General features: G+C 40.3%; 2 protein-coding genes across 3 annotated transcripts; both read left to right on the top strand.

Moving 5' to 3' along the window:
* Positions 1–689: 689 nt before the first annotated feature.
* On the top strand, positions 690–10,326 carry LOC137265994 (uncharacterized). Of its 2 annotated transcripts, none has more exons than XM_067801492.1 (4): positions 690–995; positions 4,553–4,761; positions 8,326–8,392; positions 8,794–10,326. In XM_067801492.1, exons 1-3 carry the CDS (start codon positions 992–994, stop codon positions 8,389–8,391), a joined length of 279 nt encoding a protein of 92 aa, XP_067657593.1. In that variant the 5' UTR covers positions 690–991; the 3' UTR covers position 8,392; positions 8,794–10,326. The 2 variants fall into 2 exon arrangements, with proteins under 2 accessions (XP_067657593.1, XP_067657592.1); XM_067801491.1 differs by having other exon boundaries at positions 912–995; positions 8,330–8,392; positions 8,794–9,172.
* An 8,063-nt stretch (positions 10,327–18,389) lies between these two features.
* On the top strand, positions 18,390–22,177 carry LOC137265607 (fucolectin-3-like). The gene is made up of 4 exons (XM_067801040.1): positions 18,390–18,474; positions 20,062–20,283; positions 21,155–21,376; positions 21,924–22,177. The coding sequence occupies exons 1-4, from the start codon at positions 18,390–18,392 to the stop codon at positions 22,175–22,177; spliced, it is 783 nt and encodes a 260-aa protein (XP_067657141.1).
* Positions 22,178–23,406: the final 1,229 nt, after the last annotated feature.

Here is a 23,406-nt window from a genome sequence, read left to right as displayed (position 1 = left end):
AGAATACCCAGGCTTACTGTCAGGAACAGCCCTACTGTCGGGAACAGCCCCTCTGACGATCTGAGTAAAGTTGAAGACTCTAGAGTTGTGAGGTGTTCACATCAGTCGAAAAGTTCAAATCGTTGATGGGCATTTAGAAGTAGAATGTATAAGATGGTGTTAAAGGAGCATCCATACACTCCTAAACGTCGTGTTATTCACAACAAAGAGGCCGACATACATAAATCTTGCTTTTCTCCGAAATGTTCTTAGATGGTTCGTTTTGACAGCGCCACGTGGAAGAGCTCCTATTCGGCGTCTGGGCTGTGTATAGAAGGTGCAGTTACCCTGTGTTGATGATGGACCAGCAATCCTCTCTGTATCAGGATCACCTGGATTCGCTTTGTTGCATTCATTTTTAATCTATAAGTAATGCACGTTGTGAACTTTTTCAGATGTTCATTTTCATTTGCGACACAATGGGTGGTTATTTAAGTCTTGTAGGGAAATTTATTCGCTCAGTCCACGCTCCAACCCACGTTGTACAGCACCGAAACCGGAGTAGCAAGTGCATAACACGGTGCAACAACGTGTAGGCGTAAGTTTTCCTCAGGTTCATTATCCCAATTAATCAACCCACCCATATACGACTAAACAGCACATGGCCACCTACCACAGGGAAGGCACTTAATAATCACTATCGAATTAGTAAGATAAAATAATTAGAACCTCATAGGAAGGTCCCTTGAATTAATCTTGTTGGCCATTTGTTGCCTTCAATATCCTTGTTTCATCGTCTTCTTTGACCTTGTTGTGACGTCGTCAGCAAAGGCGGTGGAGTTGAAACGTTGACGTGCAACATTGCCCTCATCGACGATTATAGACAAGCTGATGAATTATTGAGAGGGAACTTCATCAGTCGCCTGACTTAAAATGGCCTGGTATTAAACAGCGGAGTCATAGACTTCAAGAGAGGAGTACCCGTTTGGACGGAATCATCAGTCTTCAAGTTATGGGTAAGATGCTTTACCTCTTTCTCTCATTCATCCTGTCCTGTGTACTTTCAACGTATTCTGTTCTGTTTGAACGATATAATTTCTTTCAAACATATTTATTTTTTATTATATTTTCCTTTTTCGCTCTTGTATTTGCGAATGAACACGATCAGCAATGGGACATAGGCTGTGTAAAGCAACTTTTTATATCATGAAGTCAGAGCAGCAGCATCAGTTTCCAGGTTATTTGTCAGATGCCTTCCTTCCTCTAGCTCTTGCTCATCTGTGTTGTTTCATCTGGTTCTATTTTAGGTTTAACGTTACCATTTCTTCTAAATTCATTCATTTCATTTGATTTTAATTTGAAAGGTTTGGCCTATGATATATTTTCTGCGTTTCCTCTTGGCATGACCATAAATTGAATCTTCAGATTTTTATTGCCATTTAGTAACAAATAACATGTAGTGTGCTTTTTGACAAAGAATTACACAGCTACAAACTAGATCAAAAAGTAACTTTGACATATTCGTTTTTGAACACATGTAACATGTTGTTAGATATTAATCTGAACAAAATCTTATGCACTAACGTGAGCATTTATTATCTGGTATAAAGTTTCAGTCCCCTTGTTGCATGTCAATTCTATAATCCCTTCTACGAATTCGATTATCACATCTTCAATTTTGCCCAGTTTCAGAGATGCGTGTTGTACAACAATGTCAAATACGAAACTCATGGAAGGACGCGTAGCTGGAACTATTTTAGAGTTTGTTTAAAATTGCTGAAGTTTAAAATGAATTTTTGAATCCAGTTTGAAAAATTTCGCATTCAAAGTTCCAAAAATATTGAATTGGGCATAAATATATTTTAAAATGACTAGGCGCGTGACAGTTTTTTTTATATAGTTAGATGTTCAAGCTAGATTATATTAAGCCAAAATCAAAACATGTTTGAAAAAGGCCAGAGATATACTTTTATTGAAATTATTCGATTTACGTAACATTAAACGGCCTATGAATACCTATTCGTAGAAACAGGTTACGTGTAATTCAAAGAGCAAAATAGTAGTGAATATATATGAATTCACCACTGAAACGCAGGCTGACACCTAGTGTTCACGACATGATTCACAAATTTGCTCACTTGCTCATCGTCACATCAATACCTGTACATGTTATGCTGTTTATGTAATTGCTCGCTTATGCACTGACAATGTGCCCGTGATAAAATGTTTGAACCTAATTTCCGTCTCGAAGCGAACGCACCATGGTTCATGTGTTTAAAATCACTTATGAGAACCAGTTTTGATTGCTTTCCCGTGGAAGAAAACTTTAAGAAAATTGTTACCGCTGAAAGATGTCATTAAGAAAACCGCAATATTCCGTTAAAACAAGGTTATAAGGAATTTAGTTTTAGCACACGCTGTTCAGGTAATTTCCACACATTAGATCGTTTCTGTGAATGATGAACCCCAATATTTCATACAATTATGTTATTTTGTGTAAATGGATTTCGGAAACGCTCATTGTCACACATGTTCGGTACAATCGTATTTCACGACCTTTCCTATTTAAATTATAAATGATTTTATGCAGCGCGTATGAATACTGACTCGGGCATTTATGTTGATTTTTAATTCTATATATTATTATATTTTAATTACCCGAAATGTTTAAATGAAAAAGGTAGAACAGTCAACCAACGTGACTGCCATCAACATAATGCAAATCGGCAGGGTTATGTGAAACGTAAATCTCTCCTGTGTCATTCCTGTATCGAGCTCGGCCTGGATATCCAGTTTTTGCGAGAGTCAAATTTAAAATACGAATCAAATCAATTTATGAATTTAAAGATTAAGATTAACTCGAAACGCCACAGTCTGCAAATAATTGAAAATTGCGTTGACACAGAAGCCAATCCTGTCTTGCGTTTTTTCTGTATTTTTGGTGATCTTTTAAAGTTAAAAAGTTTTCAAAATCTTTACTATATTGAAATTTTGAATATTCATCATGCTGAAAATAGTTAGTAGATTTGACGAAGGGAAAAATGCATTCTTATCAAAAGTACGCCGTGAGTTAATAAACTATGGTAAAAGTGTGCTACTGTGGAATATCCCGGAAGCCAAAAAGACGTATCGAAACTTTATTTTCGGACAGCTAGGCAGTGTTTTGACGCTAATCGGTACCATTCACTCGTTTTATCCTACATTTCTTATTGTGAGCAAAACGAGTGAGTGAGTTTTGTTTTACGCCGCCTTTAGTTATATTCCAGCAATACCACTGTTGGGGGCACCAGGAATGGGCTTAACACATTGTACCCATGTGGAGATCTGAACACGGGTCTTCGGTGTGATGATCGAACGCTTCAAACACGAGGCCAGCTTATCGCCCTTCATATAGTAACGGGTGCTGCTAGTTGGACAGGACTGCTTTCCCTTTCGCGAGCACCTTGTGTGATCGCAGAATCCATCCATATACATTCACCCCATATTTATCCTTTACATCCGAAAGAATCTGCTTCGATGCAGAATCGATTTTAACGCCGTGTATGGCATACGTTTAACGAAGCTCTAAGCCAATCTCGCTCACTCGTGCCGAGTCGGGCACTATCCTTTAACAACAATGGCAACAGCTCTACGCTCTGTATATAATTAATGTGGTCAGATAACGGTAGACTGATACTCATCATGTACCTGCATTGTCTGGTCCACATTTCGTCGACCGCTGAAATATTGCTTAGTGCTGCGTTGAACAAAGCCGTTTGTTTGTTTGTTTGTTTGTTTGATGCTTACGTCGCACTCAGTAATACTCCAGGTGTATGATTAAACAATCGAGTCTGAAAAAGACAATCCAGTGATCGACAATATTAGCATCAATCTACACAACATGTAGCAACCCATGCTTGCGACTGTGCTTGTCGTAAGAGGCGACTAACGGGATCGGGTGGTCACGCTCGCTGACTTGGTTGACACATGTCATCGTTTTCCAGTTGAGCTGATCGATGCTCATGCTGTTGATCACTGGATTGTCTGGTCCAGACTCCATTATTTACAGACCGCCGCCATATAGCTGAAATATTGCTGAGTGCGGCGTAAAACTAAACTTTCTTACTCACTATCGGTTTAGTACTGTTATGCTTTTTCCAAGAAAGCATAAAATTCCTTAAACTCCTTAAACTTACGCCATAAATGACGTCTGAATATATTCGTCCCGACATGAGGGTGAATCTAGCATTTACCTCAAGGACAATCTAATCACATTATCTGAAAGCACTATTAAGAAGATGTGCAAAAATGATGTAGAATTCTATTTACATAATAATATGCCTGACGATCAGAAGTCTGTCTACGGGAATTGTTTTTTTTTATGGTTATAAAATAAGCATGTCTTAAATTCTTGCCATTAGAAGAAAATAACAATTTAAAATCAAAATGTTCTTATTGCCGCAACGTCACAAAAACCTCTCAAGAGCCAGCGCCAACTTTAAATATTTTTTTTTTACTTTAAATGTTTTAACATGTTAAAAAACACAATAATATAGTGAATGCTTTCTGTAATAAGACAACGTTGTTGTTTCAGCTCACGTCGGCGTCGTGTACAAAGCTGCCGTGCTGCTAATGGCGTCTCTGCTGGTAGTGCAAGACTTTAGACAGTCCAAGGCACAGTGGGCACAGACAAACGGCTGGGGAGGGGCGGGGGTTGGCAAGCGTATGTTCACCCCACCTGACCTCTCGGGACCCTGCAGAGTGGACCCGTATGTGGCCCTCCTGATCTCCAGACTTGCAAAGGTAGTAATGATAAAGAATTGGCCTTTGCATATCTCGAATATTTCATATTTTCGAATATTTTGTATTCGGTCTGTTTGAAATAGACAAACGACTGGAATAGTTCACCTGGCTTTCTCTTTTGTGGCTTAGTGGATATTGTGTTTACCGAGTGGACGGTTCGATGCCCGCCCACGTCCTATCAGTTGACGTTGAAAGATACACAACCGGGAATTCGACACATCTAGTGTCGACACATCAGGGTAAAAATAATGATAAATATAAGGAAATCGGCAGGGACCGAGATGTCAGTTCGACACATCCGAGAATTCGTCTCAACCGAGTTCGAGACAATGGGGTTCGACTGTATTGGTGATCTGATACGAGCCAGTCGCTACACAATAACAGCATAAAATGCGGACAGTGCTTAATGGCTATTAGTGGTGTTCCGATTAATTGAAATAATCGGAAATTGGTCCCAGTGACCAAACGACCAAGCAGTCGATCACATTTTCTCATAATCGAACATAAACCATTTAAAACTACTGTTTTAGTGTTTGAAACACTTGGCGATGGAACATATCTTCGAAGTTATCAAGGCATGTAAATGTGTTTATTTCTTAGAAAACTCACTTTGCTAACTGAAGAATCACGACTGAATATTTCTTGAAGACTCCAAGATGTTTATGTTCATGATATATATTAGTCATCACTTTAAAGCATCAAGTTGCATCATGCTATGCTTATCTGCAAAAACTTAGATACAAAAATTTGAAAAGTGACGCCAACGATGTTTTTCGATGATTGTTCGTTGGTAATAAAGCAATCATCAATTGGGAGATTTCAACCAATTCCCAACACTAAAGGCTATCCACTCAAAACTAAGTGCCTGAATTAAGTGTCGCCACTTTGTATCAAGTGCTTCAAAATACTCACATATTTACAGATATCCATTTCATTTCCCTGTTTTGTTACTCGGATATTGAGTATCGATTATCTACCCCATCAATATGTTTTATCGACGATAAAGTGTTGTATTAACAGTTCTGCTCGGTAAAATAATCAAATATTTACAGGGACCTGTCGAATCACCAAGGGCATCTACCAGACACTACCACATTTACTTTGCTCGTTCTGAATATACAATCAGTTGTGTGTATATATATGCAAATGTAATGAACACAGTTCGTGCTTAACCAGGATATGAAGTCTCCGAACGCACCTGCACATTTCAGTGATGAGTGACATGTTATAATGAAATTGACAAGGCGGTAGCGTGGACCTTCTGCTACTGATGCAATGAGCATTGTGACGTCACAGTTGATAGACATTATGACGGTGCTTTTAATGCCAGTATTCTTTGGAAATTTTTTATTTATTTCATAATTAGCAGTTATATAATCACTTCAGCTCCATTTGTCATATTTATACAAGTACTGAACTTGACATTTTTACGTAAGGTTAGTTCACGGTTCGTACGGTAAAAATATAAGATTGCCATAAAATATACTTTACCATGGTAATATCGCCCTCCTCCACTAGGAGATGGAATTAAATTATTCAACCATCTTTTTCAACTTTTGACATTTTAACTTTTGGCTGAAGTAAAGTAAAGTGCATGTTCCAATATCCTCTCAATATCATGCCTGGGCGCCAGAAATGGAGTTAACAATAGTTGAGTGGGACTAGATCTTTCGGCATGACCACATGTTTGAAACCACTAGATTACAACCGTGTCAGTATCATCACATATTACAGTCATAACGGTGTTAAGGTTATTATTCTTTGGGGCAACAACAGTGACGAGGTTATACTTTGGGACAACAACAGTGACGAGGTTATCACACTTGGGGGCAACAACAGTGACAAGGTTATCATACTTTGGGAAAGCAGTAGTGATAGGTTATCATGCCTTGGGAAAACAGCAATGACAAGGTTATCATACTTTGGGAAAACAGTAGTGACAAGGTTATCATACTTTGGGGCAGCAACAGTGACAAGGTTATCATACTTTGGGGCAGCAACAGTGACAAGGTTATCATACTTTGGGAAAACAGTAGTGCCAAGGTTATCATACTTTGGGGCAACAAAAGTGACAAGGTTATCATACTATGGGGAAACAGCAGTGACAAGGTTATCATACTTTGGGGCAACAACAGTGACAAGGTTATCATACTTTGGGAAAACAGTAGTGACAAGGTTATCAAGGTTTGGGGCAACAACAGTGACAAGGTTATCATACTTTGGGGCAACAACAGTGACAAGGTTATCATACTTTGGGGCAACAACAGTGACAAGTTTATGATACTTTGGGAAAACAGTAGTAACAAGGTTATCATGCCTTGGGAAAACAGCAGTGACAAGGTTATTATTCTTTGAAGCAACAACAGTGACAAGTTTATACTTTGGGGCAACAACAGTGACGAGGTTATCACACTTTAGGTAAACAGTAGTCATAAGGTTATCATGCCTTGGGAAAACAGCAGTGACAAGGTTGTGATACTTTGGGGCAACAGCAGTGACAAGGTTATCATTCCTTGGGAAAACAACAGTAACAAGGTTCTACTTTAGGGCAACAACAGTAACAAGGTTATACTTTGGGGCAACAACAGTGACGAGGTTATCACACTTTAGGTAAACAGTAGTCATAAGGTTATCATGCCTTGGGAAAACAGCAGTGACAAGGCTGTCATACTTTGGGGCAACAGCAGTGACAAGGTTATCATTCCTTGGGAAAACAACAGTAACAAGGTTCTGCTTTAGGGCAACAACAGTAATAAGGTTATACTTTGGGGCAACAATAGTGACAAGGTTGTCATACGTTGGGGAAACAGCAGGGACGTGCTTATACTTTGGAGCAACAGCAGTGACGAGGTTATCATATTTAAGGGCAACAACAGTGACGAGGTTATCATACTTTGGGGCAACAACAGTGACAAGGTTATAGTTTGGACAACAACAGTGACAAGGTTATAGTTTGGACAACAACAGTGACAGGGTTTTCATACTTTAAGGCAACAACAGTGCCAAGGATATCATACTTTGGGAAAACAACAGCGACAAGGTTATCATACTTTGGTAAAAACCGTAACAAGATCATCATACTTTGGAAAAACAGCAGTGACAAGGTTATGATACTTTGTGAAAACAACAACGGCAAGGTTATCAGACTTTGGGGCAACAACAACGGCAATGTTATTGGAGTCTGGTGAAACAACAGTGTTAAGGTGATCCATGGCTGGGACAGCAACAATTTCAGCGTTGTCGGGTACAGAGGGAAAGTTAACTATCAAGGTTATCACAGTCTGGGGCAACAACAATGTCAAGGTTATCGGAGTTTTGGGGAACAACAGTGGAAAGGTTATAGTTTTGGGGGAAAGTAATGTCATGATATTGGCGTTTCCTGGCAATGGCACTTTAAAACGTTCTTTTTCAATTATCAGACTTTCAGTGTCATGACAGTGGCAGTGTTATCATCAATGTAGAGTTGGCAGATTTGCAAAGATACCAACGAAGGAAGATCAAGGCCACTGCATTAGCATATGTGTTTGTGATGATTATGTATCATACTTTACTTGTCTTCGACAGATAGAAGCAGAGAGACTGCGCAACTGCGACCTATCGTCCGCCTATCAGGCAGATGATTCCAAATGAGGTACGTTCTTGTCCCATCAGGAGCAAGAGTCAGCTCCTGCAACAGACCGTGCGTGATTAGTCCAATTTCCTTTTTTTCCTGAAAGTTCATTAAAGCGTCAGTGATACGATTAAAATATACATGTTTTATTAGCTATAGTAAAACTAAACCCACTCACTCACTCGGACTTTAAAGTAAATTCTTTCACCGAGTCATGAATATGATGGAAGATAATCGTCCCATACAAAATCTTACCTGAATGCTTTCAAGTTCAAACAGACAGCCTCTCATCGCTGACCTAGAATAAACCACGTGCTTATGATTTCCTACTTCAAAGTATACAAGAGCTATTTAGATAAATACACTTCTTATCAAACGGCAATACACTTTGTTCAGATACCTTCCGTGTCTTCACCTTGCAGACAAACATGGCGGTTAACATGACAACTTCCGGTGCCTTCCAAGTCGCTCAGATGTGACTTCCGTCCAAAAACAGGAACTGGCGACGTCTGCTGATGGACGGATAATCTTCTTTTTCCAGACATCAACTATTTCAAAACTTGGCCTTTACTTTGAACGTTGATTCCTGCATAGCATAACCTGATGTGACGCAAAATGATGTTTTATGACAGTTGCATTTATTTCGTTGTTGAATCTACTCTTCCTGTATCTTTGTTTTTTTTTTTTTCAAACACAATGTTTGGTTACATGAACTTATATTCTGTAACACTGATGTAGACGTTTGATGTTGATGATGTTTTCACAAACGGCAGAAGTGGTCAACTGAAATCCTTCTGTAATGCCCGCCGTAATCGTCTGGGACATGTAGAGTTAGATCCAAGAAAATCTGAACTATAGATTTGTTTGTTGTCATTGCTAGTCTTTGGCGGACTGCTGTCGTCTAGTGGATGGTGCGTTTGCCAGAAGAGCTGAAGGTGGATGGGTCGATGTCATAAAGCGCCATTTCAAAAGACGTTGAAAGATGGAACTTGTTCATGCCGTTCCTGATGTTCGACATTATGGGTATAAAGGATGGGTTGCCTGGGCTTTAGTGTTGAGTGTTTACTGGGGTAGACGTGTTTATAGGTCTTCAGCAGCCCATACTTGCCACAAAAGACCACTACGCTTGTCGTAAGAGGCGACTAACGGGATGGGGTGGTCATACTCGCTGACTTATTGGACACATGTCATCGGCTCCAAATTGGGCAGATCGATGCTCATGCTGTTGATCACTGGATTGTCTGGTCCAGCCTTAATTATTTACAAACCACCGCCATAGAGCTGCAAAATATTGCTGAATGCAGCGTAAAACTAAACTCACTTACTTACTGTCAGTTTAGTACCTTTATGTTTAAGCCATTAAAACCAGCAAACGTAACGAACTGTAAAAACATATACACACACGCGATGTAAGCCACATTCTGTATCGGAGTGAGTACTGCAGACAATTTTCATATTGCGATTTATTGCAATGCGAAAGCCTATATTGCGATATGTATTACAATATGTTGAAAGAAGGCTTTTTTGCAAAAAAAACCTACTTATAATAGAAATTATGCTTGATTTATAAAACAATGTCACAACAACTTCAAATCACAACAACATGAAATAAGATTTAACAGAAACCTTTAATCTGCGCTCTCCAAGTCAGGACATATCAGAGATCAGAGTAAATACACCCAAGTACAAAGTTTTGCACTTTTGATATGCGATTATACGCTTATTATTCTGTTTATTTGTTTTTTTCTTAACCAGCAATGCATTTTATATATCATTATTAAGTGATAACTGTGTTTTAATTGTGTTTGATTTTTTGGTTGCATGTGACCTTTAACGATTAACATTATGTGATTGCAGTATGTACGTAAGTTCTCAATCCCCACAAACTTGTGATCGACACTGATCCCTTCGACCACCCACTAAAATACAAGGACAAAACCTGAGCCACACCCAAAGAACGAGAACATTATCTCAGGAATCGGATCTTTAGTACAGAGGTGATCGCGTTACTATGTTATAGCAAGCGAACGGTACCAATGGGCATGTCATTAAATCTGATGTCTATATCTCAATCTATAAGCACATTGTATTATGGTTCAAGCCTCTCCTCTCTGATGGTCGGCGGGCTAGTCTAATGGCTGAAGCGTTCAACCGTCACACCGACGACCCGGGTTCGAATAACTACATAGTATGTGAAGTCCATATCTGGTGTCCACAGTAGTGATATTGCTGAAATATGTTCTCTAGGATCTGCGGCATGCATAGTCAGAAGAGAGTTAGTTTATTTCGACTGGGCGGTCCCTGATGGTTTTCACATACCAGGCCCTTTGATGGATGAGTCGTAAAAACATCAAATCGGAGACGTTCTCATTTTAATGAGACTATTATGTCAACTACTAGCATGACTTAATGGTGTCTCTTTCATCCCGAAATCTCAGCATTACGACTTAAATAACATCTGTGAGGGTGCCAATCTATTGTCGTTACCAGAGAACACCCAGCACTGTGCTCGACAAAGGAATGCGTAGGTTTGGGTTTATGACGCTTTCAGCAATATTCCAGCAATATCACGGCGTTACATCAGTGTACCCATGTGGGGAATCGAATCCAGGTCCTCGGCGTGACAACGAACGCTTTAACCACTAGGCTACCCCAACGCCCTCGACAAAGGAAATGGGAAGAGAACACATGCGTCGACTACTATGCAGGCTGTTAAATGTACTGATAAGTGAAATCCCGACTTGGCAATAAAAGCAGTGTATCTGAATAATACATGGAGTCTATAACAGGGCGGGGTGTAGGTCACCTCGGGGTGACCCCACACGGAGGGATAGCCTTGTAGTTAAAGCCCTCACTTTTTTCATTTGATTAAGTGAGATGAGTTACATATTTTGCTTGATCATGCTCCGGTGATATTGATCATCTTCTGACAACTGACGCTAGGAGAACTGACAGTATTGTCTCTATCGGGGATCGGTATATGTTATATTTCCCCAATGAAAAACATAATGCATACATTTCTATAACAGTGCCCCCACGTTTCTTCATATTGTTGTTTGTTTGCTAAAAGCCCCTCTAAGCAATATAAAGGATCTACGACGGCGAACGGCTTATAATAGAGTCAGGACCAGACGTTCCTGTGATTTACAACATGAGCAATACTCAGCGCAATTTTTTTGTGTTTACCACCGTACTCAGCAATATTGCAACTGTACAATCCAATGATCAACAGCATCGATCAACATCGATCTACCGAATGGGATACGATAAATATACCAACCAAGTCCCGCTAGTAGCTTCATACAAGCATTTGTTGCTGCGGCTCCTGTGTAAAGTATTGCGATTATCAACTTTCACAACTATATTAAAATAATCTTTTAGGGGAGGGGTGGGGGCTGTATATAAATCAATACACATGCTGTCTCATACAACCTGTTACAACCACTGCCTGGTCACTAGATAAACACGGCGTGGAAAGACCATGATTACCAGCAAAACGCACCAAAAAAGAGCCCTCAGTCAATGGCGCGTTGCTTTAGCGAAGGTCATGAGAAAGTACAGGTATATCTGCGGGTGCCCCAGTCGCTATGTCGTCTCCGCCCACAGAGGAATAAATATATGATAATGCCAGAGAGGCAATGATGACAAACTGCTGAATGCTTTTCTTTCCGGTTGCGGAGATGCAGCACTGTATTCAATAACAGCCAAGGTTACGACGCTATAACACGAGTTCGCGTGTACCTAAGGTGATAATTCGGTAAGCTCAAGTCAGTGAGTTTAATGTTGTTTTTCGCTACAGTCAGTCCTGTTATGTCCCATCAGTGTGTAAATAAGGCCTCCCGACTAGAAGGAACATATAAAAGGCCATGTATGCTGATGCTGATATCAAACTTATACAGTGGAAGCTGTCTAAACCGGCACTCATCGGAACTGAAGAAATAATCCAGTTTATACAATGTGCCGGATTGTAGAGCTTATGATAAGTGTACAAGCCACAGATGGGACTGAGATTTTAAGCACGGGTTGACAACCTGCCGGATTGGACAGATGCCGGTTTTGACAGCTTTCATTTTATGTTTGAATGAGCAGCAGTCTAATTAAGTCTTGAGACGAAAAGAGGTTTTTTAATGGATGACAGCGCTCCGGAGTATATCCTTACTCCATGGTCAGGTGAATGAATGAGAGAGGATATACTCCGAAAGGTTGCGTTCCTCGTACTAAATAAGTTGACATCCACAAAACTCACTTCCTCGTGTGTATCACTTCTAAATGTCAGTCAAAGACTTGATAAGCCATGAGAGAACGATACCCCACAATTCACAGACCCTGACTAACCGTTCAACATTTTAAGGAGACGAGGTCCTCGGTGACAGATGTTACAAACACATTTAAAAGCGGTTCAGTTGATCAAGTAAAAAGTAGGCATGAAGCAATAGTCTAGCAACATTTATGGCTTTGTCTCGATAATACAATTCACTGACTGATGATGTGAGCGTCCATCCACGCTGTGTTGAATCTTGTCAAACTTACTGCAGTAGTGTCAGTAAGGCGATAAACCTGGTTGGTTTCTGAGGCATCTATGAAGCGAAAGGGTGCGCCGAGCAGCGTGCGTGCATGCGTGCATTATGGCTTGGGTGACGATAGCAAACAACTACAAACCAGATGTTCACGAAACTCACATTTACTCACAAACGAGTAGTTAATTTGATAGTTAATAATAATAATTTGATAGTTAATTTAATAGTTAATAAGTTAACAGTAAAATGTATAATGTATATAATGTATCTTTTTCAGCTCCAGGTAAATGCTTTCACATTTCATGAGCGTAATACTGCATTGAATAAATGTAATATTAGAGATTAAAAGGTCGATCGTGGTCTAAATAAGGTATTCTAGTAGTATGGCTCATAAATGTCATAAAATACACACAAATTGATTGACTGTTCGATCAACGGTAGTTTGCTCACGACACCTGATCAAATTCCCAACTGGACAAATATCTGTATTGTCCTCCGTGTTCTACCTGACAAAGATTATGGATTACGTTCAAATATAAAACTCTTTTAATGTCATCAGATGAAGCAATAGAAAGCTCACAGATAGCCGGTGTCTGCAAGTTACTGTTTAAATACTGTACAACTGCCATTAGGCGTCTTTTTTAAAATATCTGATTCATGGCAGCGTGCGTGCGTGTGTCTTTAGTGTGTGCGTACCTGCGTGTTCAGTTTCGCCTCTTTCAGCAATATTCCAGCAATATTACGGCAGGGGACACCAGGAACGGGTTCTACACATTATACACCTGTGTGGATTTGAACTAGGGGCACCGTTGTGACGAGAGAATGCTTTACCCTTAAGGCTACCGCACACCCCTATTTCATTTACGGTTCCGCAAACGTCAAATCCACAAATGTTGCACAGAGTTAATGAAAGTTTCCTAATCAAAGTAAACTATGGGGAAAATTTGATTATATAAAATCAAGTGACCACTCAATCCTGAAAGTCTCCAAATTCAGTCCAAATTCCTTCCTGGGAATCTACAAAGAGACAATGGTAAGAATGTCTTAAAAATCGGATTTGACAATGAGTAAAATCAATAGCTGAAACACGAGACACATGAGATGTCTAACACAATAATGATACCCTCACCAGATACATCACTACCAACCCTTTGTTCTTTGTTTCAAATCTAGCTGCGGTGATTTGCCCCGGTGGTCAACACAGTCGCTCGTCATGCCGAAGATTCCCCACGTGGGTAGGACTACAAAATGCGTCTTCTCCTGTGATATAGGGCCCGGAAGTAGGTCACGGCATTAAGCGAGACCTTATTACTTCCGGTGACAACGTTTCATACCTTTTCGAATGGTTGTCATTGACAGATGTAACCATCCCCAAGTTAGCCACCTATTACGACTGTTAACAGCTGCGGTCTAGTAATTTCATATTTGGCGGCCGGGCAACTGAGCCAGAACTTACTAGCTCTTGAAATATAGGCTTGCCACCGGAAATCTTGTACCGGAAGTAAGCTGGGCCCCGTCTCGCATATTGCAAAATGACCCGCGCAAAAGGAGTCTGGAACCAGCTTTGCACCGGAAGTAGCGCCTTGCGAGACTTACAGTTCCTACGGCGAGCGGTCAGTCTTGGATGTAGATCGCTGTTGACAACTCATCTATGATGTTTAGTTCATCAGAAAACATTTTATGGGATCAAGAATACCCATACATGTTCAGGTTTCGGTTTGTTCATACACATTGGTTAATTTAATTAAAACCCGTTTGGTTCTATTCCATGAGAGCTTTTGAAATAAAAGAGTCGATTTTAAGATTTAAGAGGTTGATCTCCCACCACCTAAGCCTAACATATTACTTAATTTAAGTTCACTCATCTGCATATTGTCCCACATTTTGGGACTCACGTTTGCAGTGTAAAAAAGTAAGGAAAACTTATTTACTGGGAAAATGATACTTCATTCCATTCACTGCTTGCCAAAAGAAACCAGCTCACACAATTTGATGAAAAGACAATGCATAAATGGCTTCAGATATACTCTTCCCGGAGCTTCTGCTATTTCATTACAACACACTCTACACTGACCTGCTGTCCTTGGACCCGCTCTTCTTCCTTAAAAGGTGCTCTACCAGACCTGTTGTCCTTCAAGACGCTTTACACGGACCCACTGGTCTGCCCTTAAGAGAGGAGCTAACGGAACCCATTGTTCTTCTGTTAAGAGATGCTCGACACGAACCCGCTGTCCTTTAGCGATGCTCTACTCTGACCTGCTCATCTTCCTTAAGAGCCACTCTACCCTAACTGTCCTTTTATTAATCGATGCGCTACTCGGACCCACTGTCCAGCTGTTAAGCTGTTAAGAGATGCTCTACTCGAACACACTGCCCTTGTATTAAGAGACGTTCTACCGTAACCGGCTGTCCTGCCAAGTACAGACGCTCTACTCGAACCCACCTTCAATTAAGAGATGCTCTGGCCGGATATATATAGTTTTGGCTAATTAAGACGTGCCCTTGCCTAATTACTCGGACCTTTCACTAAGGCAAGGTCTACATTATCGCTTTTCACTAAGACTCTACCAAGACAGGTTGATCTTCCCTCTAAGGCAAGCTCTAAGACACTGAATACGTTGACCTTGACCTTATACGCGGTATGTTTGTACAAGCTGAACTTGCACCAAGGCATGCCCTGAGACATGGTCTACTGGACACTCAGATCCTCTTCAGATTTATTACTTTGACCTTCCTTTAAAACACACCCTATTTGCATTCCAGCAAGGCATGCTCATAGGATCCAATCAAAATATATACGGTGACCTTACACCAATACCTTGACGTTTTAACCCTCACGCTTTATCTGGGCATGTTGATTTTACATCTTATCTGCATGTACATGGGTAGTTGTTTTATATATATATATCTTATCTGCATGTACATGGGTAGTTGTTTTTCATGAAATGTGGAAACTACAATAAACATCCGAAGGATGAATTGGCTTGATTGCTTGATTTACACTACACCACACTGATACTGATGGCGAAAACAATCGTTTACAGTTTTCTATCGACCATACACTTAACACCGTTCATTATGATCGAAGGTTACTGAAGATCAATTCCAACCCGGGACCTTCACGAGTGACGTCCGACCAGAAGGTCATGTGTGCTGGTGGTGATATTAAACCTATTGTACAAAAACAGTTGTGTCACACTTCGATATGTCGAACTTACTGTTATCTCCAAGCAAACCTTTCATCCCTGTGCATTCCGTTCTCGTTTATTTTGACCCATGAGGGTCCAAGTTAGAATTTGACTTAAGTAATCCATGCGTGTCGTAAGAGGCGACTAACGGGATCAGGTGGTCAGGCGCCCTGGCTTGGTTGACACGTGTCATTGTCTCCAAGTTTCGTGGATTCATCTCATAGTGTTGATCACTGGATTGTCTGGTCCAGACTCGATTATTTATAGACACCGACATACAGCTGGAACATTGCTGAGGTCGGTGTAAAACTAAACTCACACAACTATAATGATTTCTGATAACTCGAAGCATCAGAGGACAATATATCGAATATGGGGTTAGAATTGGTTTTAAGGAACCCATGCGTGTAAGAGGCGGTTACCAATCAGACAACTCATATAGCCGTACTATCAAATCTGTTTCCTCGCAATCTCACGTTCTACACTTGACAAGTTTGCCGTTTCCTCTTCTCCGTAAAATGTAAATGAGAAGAAGGTTTGAAATATCACGAAAAACATCAAAGTCCTCACCATTGCCGCATTATTGAGTCTAAAGTGCTTACATTAATATAAGAATCACAATATCTATACCCATGGCGAATATCAAAATGCATGTATATGTATACTATCAGTACCTGCTAAGTATTATTCATGGAAAAGTGTTTATTCATGTTTGAGTCCACAAACGAGACTAAATATCTGGCTCAGTAATTGGCTCGTGAGGTTCAGTGATTACTGGCAGTTTAGATCTTCACAAGTATGACATGCATCATGAAAAATCGTTTGTTCGTTATGGATTTAATAAATAATTAGCTTAGTCGATTACGAAAGCACCGAATCCTTGGAGTTAAACTGTCACGGTTGAAGAAGGTCTTCTGAAGTATGACCTTAAACAGATTTGACCTTGATCGGTTCACTTGCATCTTAAGTAAATTCCATAAACTCGAGGTCAGAGACGTGATAACACTGGTTGACATTCCAAGGCGTGTTATGTAAATAAAAAAACATGCTTAATGTGATTTTAAACAGCTTTTGGAGAAATTGTGCGTCATGCTTCGTGCGTGCCTGAACGCGTGTTTGCATGCCTCTGAATATCACGGCTTGGATATATCTTTTTATCACAAAATGTACCCACCGCAGAAAACATATAGAGCTCAAACATTCACTCACACATAAGAAGCTATTCGGAAGTTAATGCAAAATTTTATTGTTTATAAAAATAATTCGTTTAACTCTGGATAAATCTTTCCACAAAATTTCAACAAAATAATGCGCCTAAGTAAAACGTATATTGCACATATCTTCCTTGTTTTGAGAAAGTTATAGTCGATCGTTATATGAACAGAACAGCCCAGTATGTAGACACACAAATATAAAAAATACACACAGACTTATTGATTGATTGACAGATTATGAATAATACATTCACGACATCTGATCACTTTCCCAATTGGCCAAACAAACGCATTGGTGTACTTTCGGACCTCAAAGAGGCTATGGATCGTCTACAACAATATGTTAGTATCAGAATATTGTCATCAGATGGAGAGTATAAACCGATGTCTTTAGCAACCTAATTTCTGGGGCCTCCAGCCGTCATATTGCTGGAATATTGCTATGAGCGGCGTAAAAAGATACTCACTCACTCATTCTTCAGCAACCTGCCCAGTCTATAGTTTGGCATAATTGTACTTTTTGGTTCATTTTATAAATCTCGAAATCACAAACATTAGCAAAATAAAAATATCATAAATAATCATATTCTAATTCACATAATTTGGGGGGAATGAGAAATTGTAAAGGCGTGGGAAGTGTATTTTAGCCACGATGGCATGTAATAAGATGACCACTCAATGTTATTCTAGTGGGAATCTATACTGAAGGACAATAGAAAATATACACAAAGACAAACAAACATACGGCACGATCCAATACGGCCTTCCATTAGTTTCAGTGATACGACACGTGAGTACTTAGTGATTTGTACCCATAGGACATTGTTTTGTGAAGTTTGAACACTTGTTTATGAAATCGTTATATCTAACTAATGGCGGTTTCATTGGCTGTATTTATTTTCTACAATCAATATTTCATCGTCATACATTGATTTGTGACTAGGGGCCGTGGATCTCTATTTACTGCCTATATGTATATACCTGCTAGGTGCGACCCCAAGTCAGTGTGTCATGGTTCCTTCAAAGTACAGATGTCAGTTTATCACTGGCTGGTGATATAAAGGCGATGTTTGAGTAAACCACTACATCGCAGTCGAGAATGTCTCAAAAGATTATGCTGTCGAAAGTTTTAAGGATTGTTTCCGTTGTTCTTGTATTTTTCGGACTATGCTGTTTACCGACAGGTGGGTTTTATCATTGATGTTTTGATGTTTTATTGAGATTGTGATTATCATAATTATTTACAGGTTAAGATAACAAACGTAGTAAAGAGGCTAGCAGAGGCTGCTAATGTGAGTGAGTAAGTGAGTTTAGTTTTACACCGCACTCAGCAATATTCCAGTTATATGGCAGCGGTCAGGAAATAATCAGCGAGCATGACCACCTGATCCCGTTTGTCGCCTCTTGCGACGAGTGTTTTAACCCGGACCTTAACGAGGCTGGTAGGGATAATCATTAGCTAAGGGCCCTCTATGTGCAACCAAGACAGCGAAGGGACTTTTCCCAGGAATCGCTGCCAAGTCGAACCCCCTAAGAAACTTTTCGAATGATGCCAGAAGCGGAAAGTCTGATTGCTGCTTAACATCACACTCCAGTAATGTGGCGGCGGTCTGTAAATAATCTAGTCTGGTCCAGAATATCCAGTGGTCAACATCATGAGCATCGATCAGCACAACTTGTATACAATAACCTAGCAACCAAGTTAATGTGCCTGACCACCCGATCCCGTTAGTCGTTTCATACGACAAGCACGGGTTACTGAAGACCAGTTCTAGCCCAGATGTTCGCAAAAGTACAGCCTTCTGTGTTGCCCTGAATGTTTTTGCGGGTAAATCCACAATGTGTCTAATGATTACGAGGCACCAAATCTAAGGCACTGACTGAAGTGAGGAATCGGACAAAGCGATACATGGAGTGCTATCGTGACCTTTCTTGATGAAAGGTCTCCGTGTTTGCCATGATTTTCTTGAATTTTGTCTATTACATGACAGGTTTTATCAAAAAACGACGATGGAATTTGTCCGAGGATGTGCTTGGGCCTATTCCAACATTTTTTTTTAACATTTTCATGACACCTCGAACATATATTTGGATAGATGTCGGAGTCAACACCACTTTAGCATGTCACTTATAACACTTCGTTTGCTCCTACGCTGGGCATGCACTGACAAGGTGCTGAACATTCTCATTGAATTAATCATACTGTAGGAATATTGTTACTGTGGTTCGAGAACAGTGGTCCAGTATTGCCATCCATGAACATCGGACGACAGGAACGGTTCTCTAACTTAGGCGGTATCCAATACTAAGTCTTCCTGTTGATAACGTTTATCATTAAGTGTACTGTAATATGCAACTTGCGGTAATTTGTCCACACACCATCACTGAGCTAGCAAGCATCTCCTGGTGCTATGCTATGTTACCACATCTTCCTTCCCACCGCTGCTGGTAACGAGTAGAATATTTTCTCACATTGTCCTCATGCTGAATACTGAAGTCCATTGTGAAGATCCGTTTTAGAACTTGTTTTCAGCAATACATACTTGTCGTAAGTGGCGCCCTAACGCGATCGGGTGGTCAGATTCGCTGACTTGGTTCATACATGTCATCAGTTCGCAATTGCGTGGATCGATTTTCATGATGTTGATCACTGGATCCTGGTAGTAGCATCTTCCCACAAGTATACGTTGCTAAAGACTAATTTCTAGCAGCGAACGTAATGGGTACCACACCAAAGGACTCACAGTGATGTTTCAGTGGCTTTGTTTTAGTGTCCTGTGTCAACTTAGCACGCAACAGACCAGCCACGCAAATAACGCAGTATCAGGAATCGTACGCCCAGAACGCAGTGGACGGTAGTACAGCTTCATACGTGGGCTACTGCTCTGCAACAGCCCATGGAATCCCTTTCGAGTCCCACCTGTGGTGGCAGGTGGATCTGGAGTGTTCCCTACAGGTGATGGCTGTCATCATCACCAACAGAGACAGTTTGGGTAAGTTTCCTGCGTCCTCCTGTCGTGAAACCGCATTGAAGACCAAGCCTTTAACATAACTGCTCTGGTATTCACTCCTCAGCTCGCAAGTCGGGTTCAGAAGGATTCGAGATCCGGGGGCGTTGTCTATCTGATCAAGGGAGATAACTACCCTGCTGACTTATCTCACTTGCCGACACCTTAAAGAAAACTGTACTTTGTCTGAATTTGTAGCTTTGACTTTGAACAATGTCGACAGTGCCACACTACCGATTGGTTCAATTTTATATTAGCCCGTCAGAACCCTAGATCATGTGTTTGTATCCCAGTTATCGAATAGCTGGTTCGATTCTGAGAATGGTACAATAACATTCCGATGACAAGTAATCGTTATTCCCTTCAGGAATTTAGAATTTCAACCATTTATGCATCAGCTTGGTCATAGGCTTGGTCCCAGATTTTCTCATCCATATAATACCCTCCTAGTTTTGCAGTTTGGGATGGACATATATATTTTATGAAGTACTCCTCAAAAGTAAAGTATTTTGTCCGTAACCAGCAGATCTTTTAAGCAATAAGGACAAAAGGAACACAACGAAGAAACAATGAATAAAAACTGGGACAAATATGAGGGAAAATACGGACAGTATACCACTTATCTCCTAACAATCGGCGAGAAGACCTTATATTATTAGTGTTGTTTTGTACAGCGCCAGAGTTCAATGGGTCGAATCCGAGAACTGCCCTTAAAGTTTCTAGATGCTGGCTGCAACCCGTCCCGGTGGTTATCAGCATAACGGTAAACGTATAACGGCGTTCCACCCATACTAAACTGAAATAATATTCCAGGCAGCGTCAGGCCATTTTATTTATTTACATATTGTGTTGAAAGGGGAACGTCTCCACGACTTTGACATCCTCATCTCAGACGACGTCACCATGGAAGACCGCAATGTCTGTCATCACTATAACGGAAGTGCTGAGAGCGGTGCTACCCTGACTGTACCCTGTGAGGAGCCTTTGACGGGACGCTACCTCAGGATACAAATACCATGGGTCGTCTCCACAGATATGTTGGCGCTGTGTGAAGTTGAAGTCATGGGGCCAGCTAATAGTAAGCCATCTCAGAACTCATTTCAATTCAGAGATTCAGTCATGTAACGCGGTCTTACCAGTGTCACGTGGGACACTAGGAATGGGCTTCACGCATTGTACCTATGTAGGGAATCGACACCAGGTCTTCAGCGTGACGACTGAACGATGTAACCACTAAGCTATTCTACTATTGGGATTCCGAAAAAGGGAAATGTACAATTGTCTCTTTGCCGCCAGTTATAGCTTTCATGTAGTTTTGATGACGTCACATTTGCTTCCTTAGATGGGCAGGATCCGCTAATTGTGGATCTGAATGCCAGGTTGAATAAAAAATGATGATTTTCTCGCCAACATAATTCCACATATAAATGACAGGTCACATAAAATGTATTACCTACTGACAAATCCCCCTACAGACATGAATACTAACGTGGTGTCCACGTAATAAGATAACGCTCGCACGAGATTCCATAAAAGCCAAAAATGCTTGGAGAATAAATGATGATTATCTTTCGATATTTTAACACCTTTTGTCAACATAGTCACACGTGACTTTATGTTTCCAGTCATGAAATTTGTACAAGAGACAGCCACCAAGGTATCCGCTGATAAGACCCTGCTGACGATGAACTCGACCAAACTTCAGTGTGCCGATGCATGTCGCGGGAGGTATGATTGTGTTGGTTTCAACTTTTCCCCCTCGTCTGAGGAGTGTGAACTTCTCGAGTCTTACGACCCCTCCGACGCTGTCTCTAATCCCCATTGGGTACTTCACACCGCAGACACGGGAACCAACTTCTGTCCATGCCGTGAAGACTAACATGTGTCAGTGCTGATGACTGATGCACAAGACACTGTCTTAACATCCAACTTAAACACGGGTAAACAATGATTACTGATATACAAGACACTATCTTAACATCCAACCCGCAAACGGGTAAACAATGATTACTGATATACAAGACACCATCTTAACATCCAACTTGCACACGGGTAAACAATGATTACTGATATACATGACACTATCTTAACATCCAACCTGCACACGGGTAAACAATGATTACTGATATACATGACACTATCTTAACATCCAACTTGCACATGTGAAAGGAACGATTGCTGATATACAAGACACTATTCTAGAATCATACCTGTACATAGAGGAATGGTGATTACTGATAGTCGCTATCCCAACAGCAAACGTGATGGGTAAACAGCGATTACAAGACACTTTCTTAACACCCGTCATGTACAACGTGTCATCATCCTAAGTGTACCTGAGTACACGGCGATTACTCATCTACAAGACAAAATCTTAACATCCAACTTTCACACGGGTAGACAATGATTAGTGAAATACAAGAAACTATCATAACATCCAACATTGACAAGGGTAGACAATGACTACTGATATACAGGACACTAGCTTAACATCCAACTTGCACATGTGAAAGCAATGATTGCAGATATACAAGACACTATCTTAACATCCAACTTGCACACGGTTAAGCACAAATTACCGATATACAGGTCACTATCTTAGCATCCGACTTGCACACTGGAAATCAATGATTACAGATATTCAAGACACTACCTTAAAATGCAACTTGCACACTGTTAAGCAATAATGACTGACATACAGGACACTACCTTAACGATAATCACTGATATACAGGACTTTCCCAACAATACTGAACACCAAAAGAAAGACATCTCAGACATTTTGTCTCGTTTTCACTTTTTAAGACATAAACATGAACGCGTACTTTTAAATGATTTTATTTTTTAGAAACTTGCGTTCATTTTTCTGTTTACTATAATATATATTCATGAGTAAACGGTGATTACGTTTGAAATGGGAAAAAAATATCTATAGTAACTGTATAACTGCGAACATACGAAATACGAAGATTGGGTTTGATTAATTACTGATTGATTTTGACATAATACTTCCCACTGACATTGTTACCGAAAATGATGGGTTACACTTCAGCGGAATAGGTTTTTTATCGATGCTACCTATAATATTGTTCATTATGATCGATCGTC

This window comes from Haliotis asinina, chromosome 15 (genome assembly GCF_037392515.1).
Source record: "Haliotis asinina isolate JCU_RB_2024 chromosome 15, JCU_Hal_asi_v2, whole genome shotgun sequence".
Classification (NCBI taxonomy): Eukaryota; Metazoa; Mollusca; class Gastropoda; order Lepetellida; family Haliotidae; genus Haliotis; species Haliotis asinina.
This window is presented reverse-complemented; position numbering and strand designations above follow the sequence as displayed.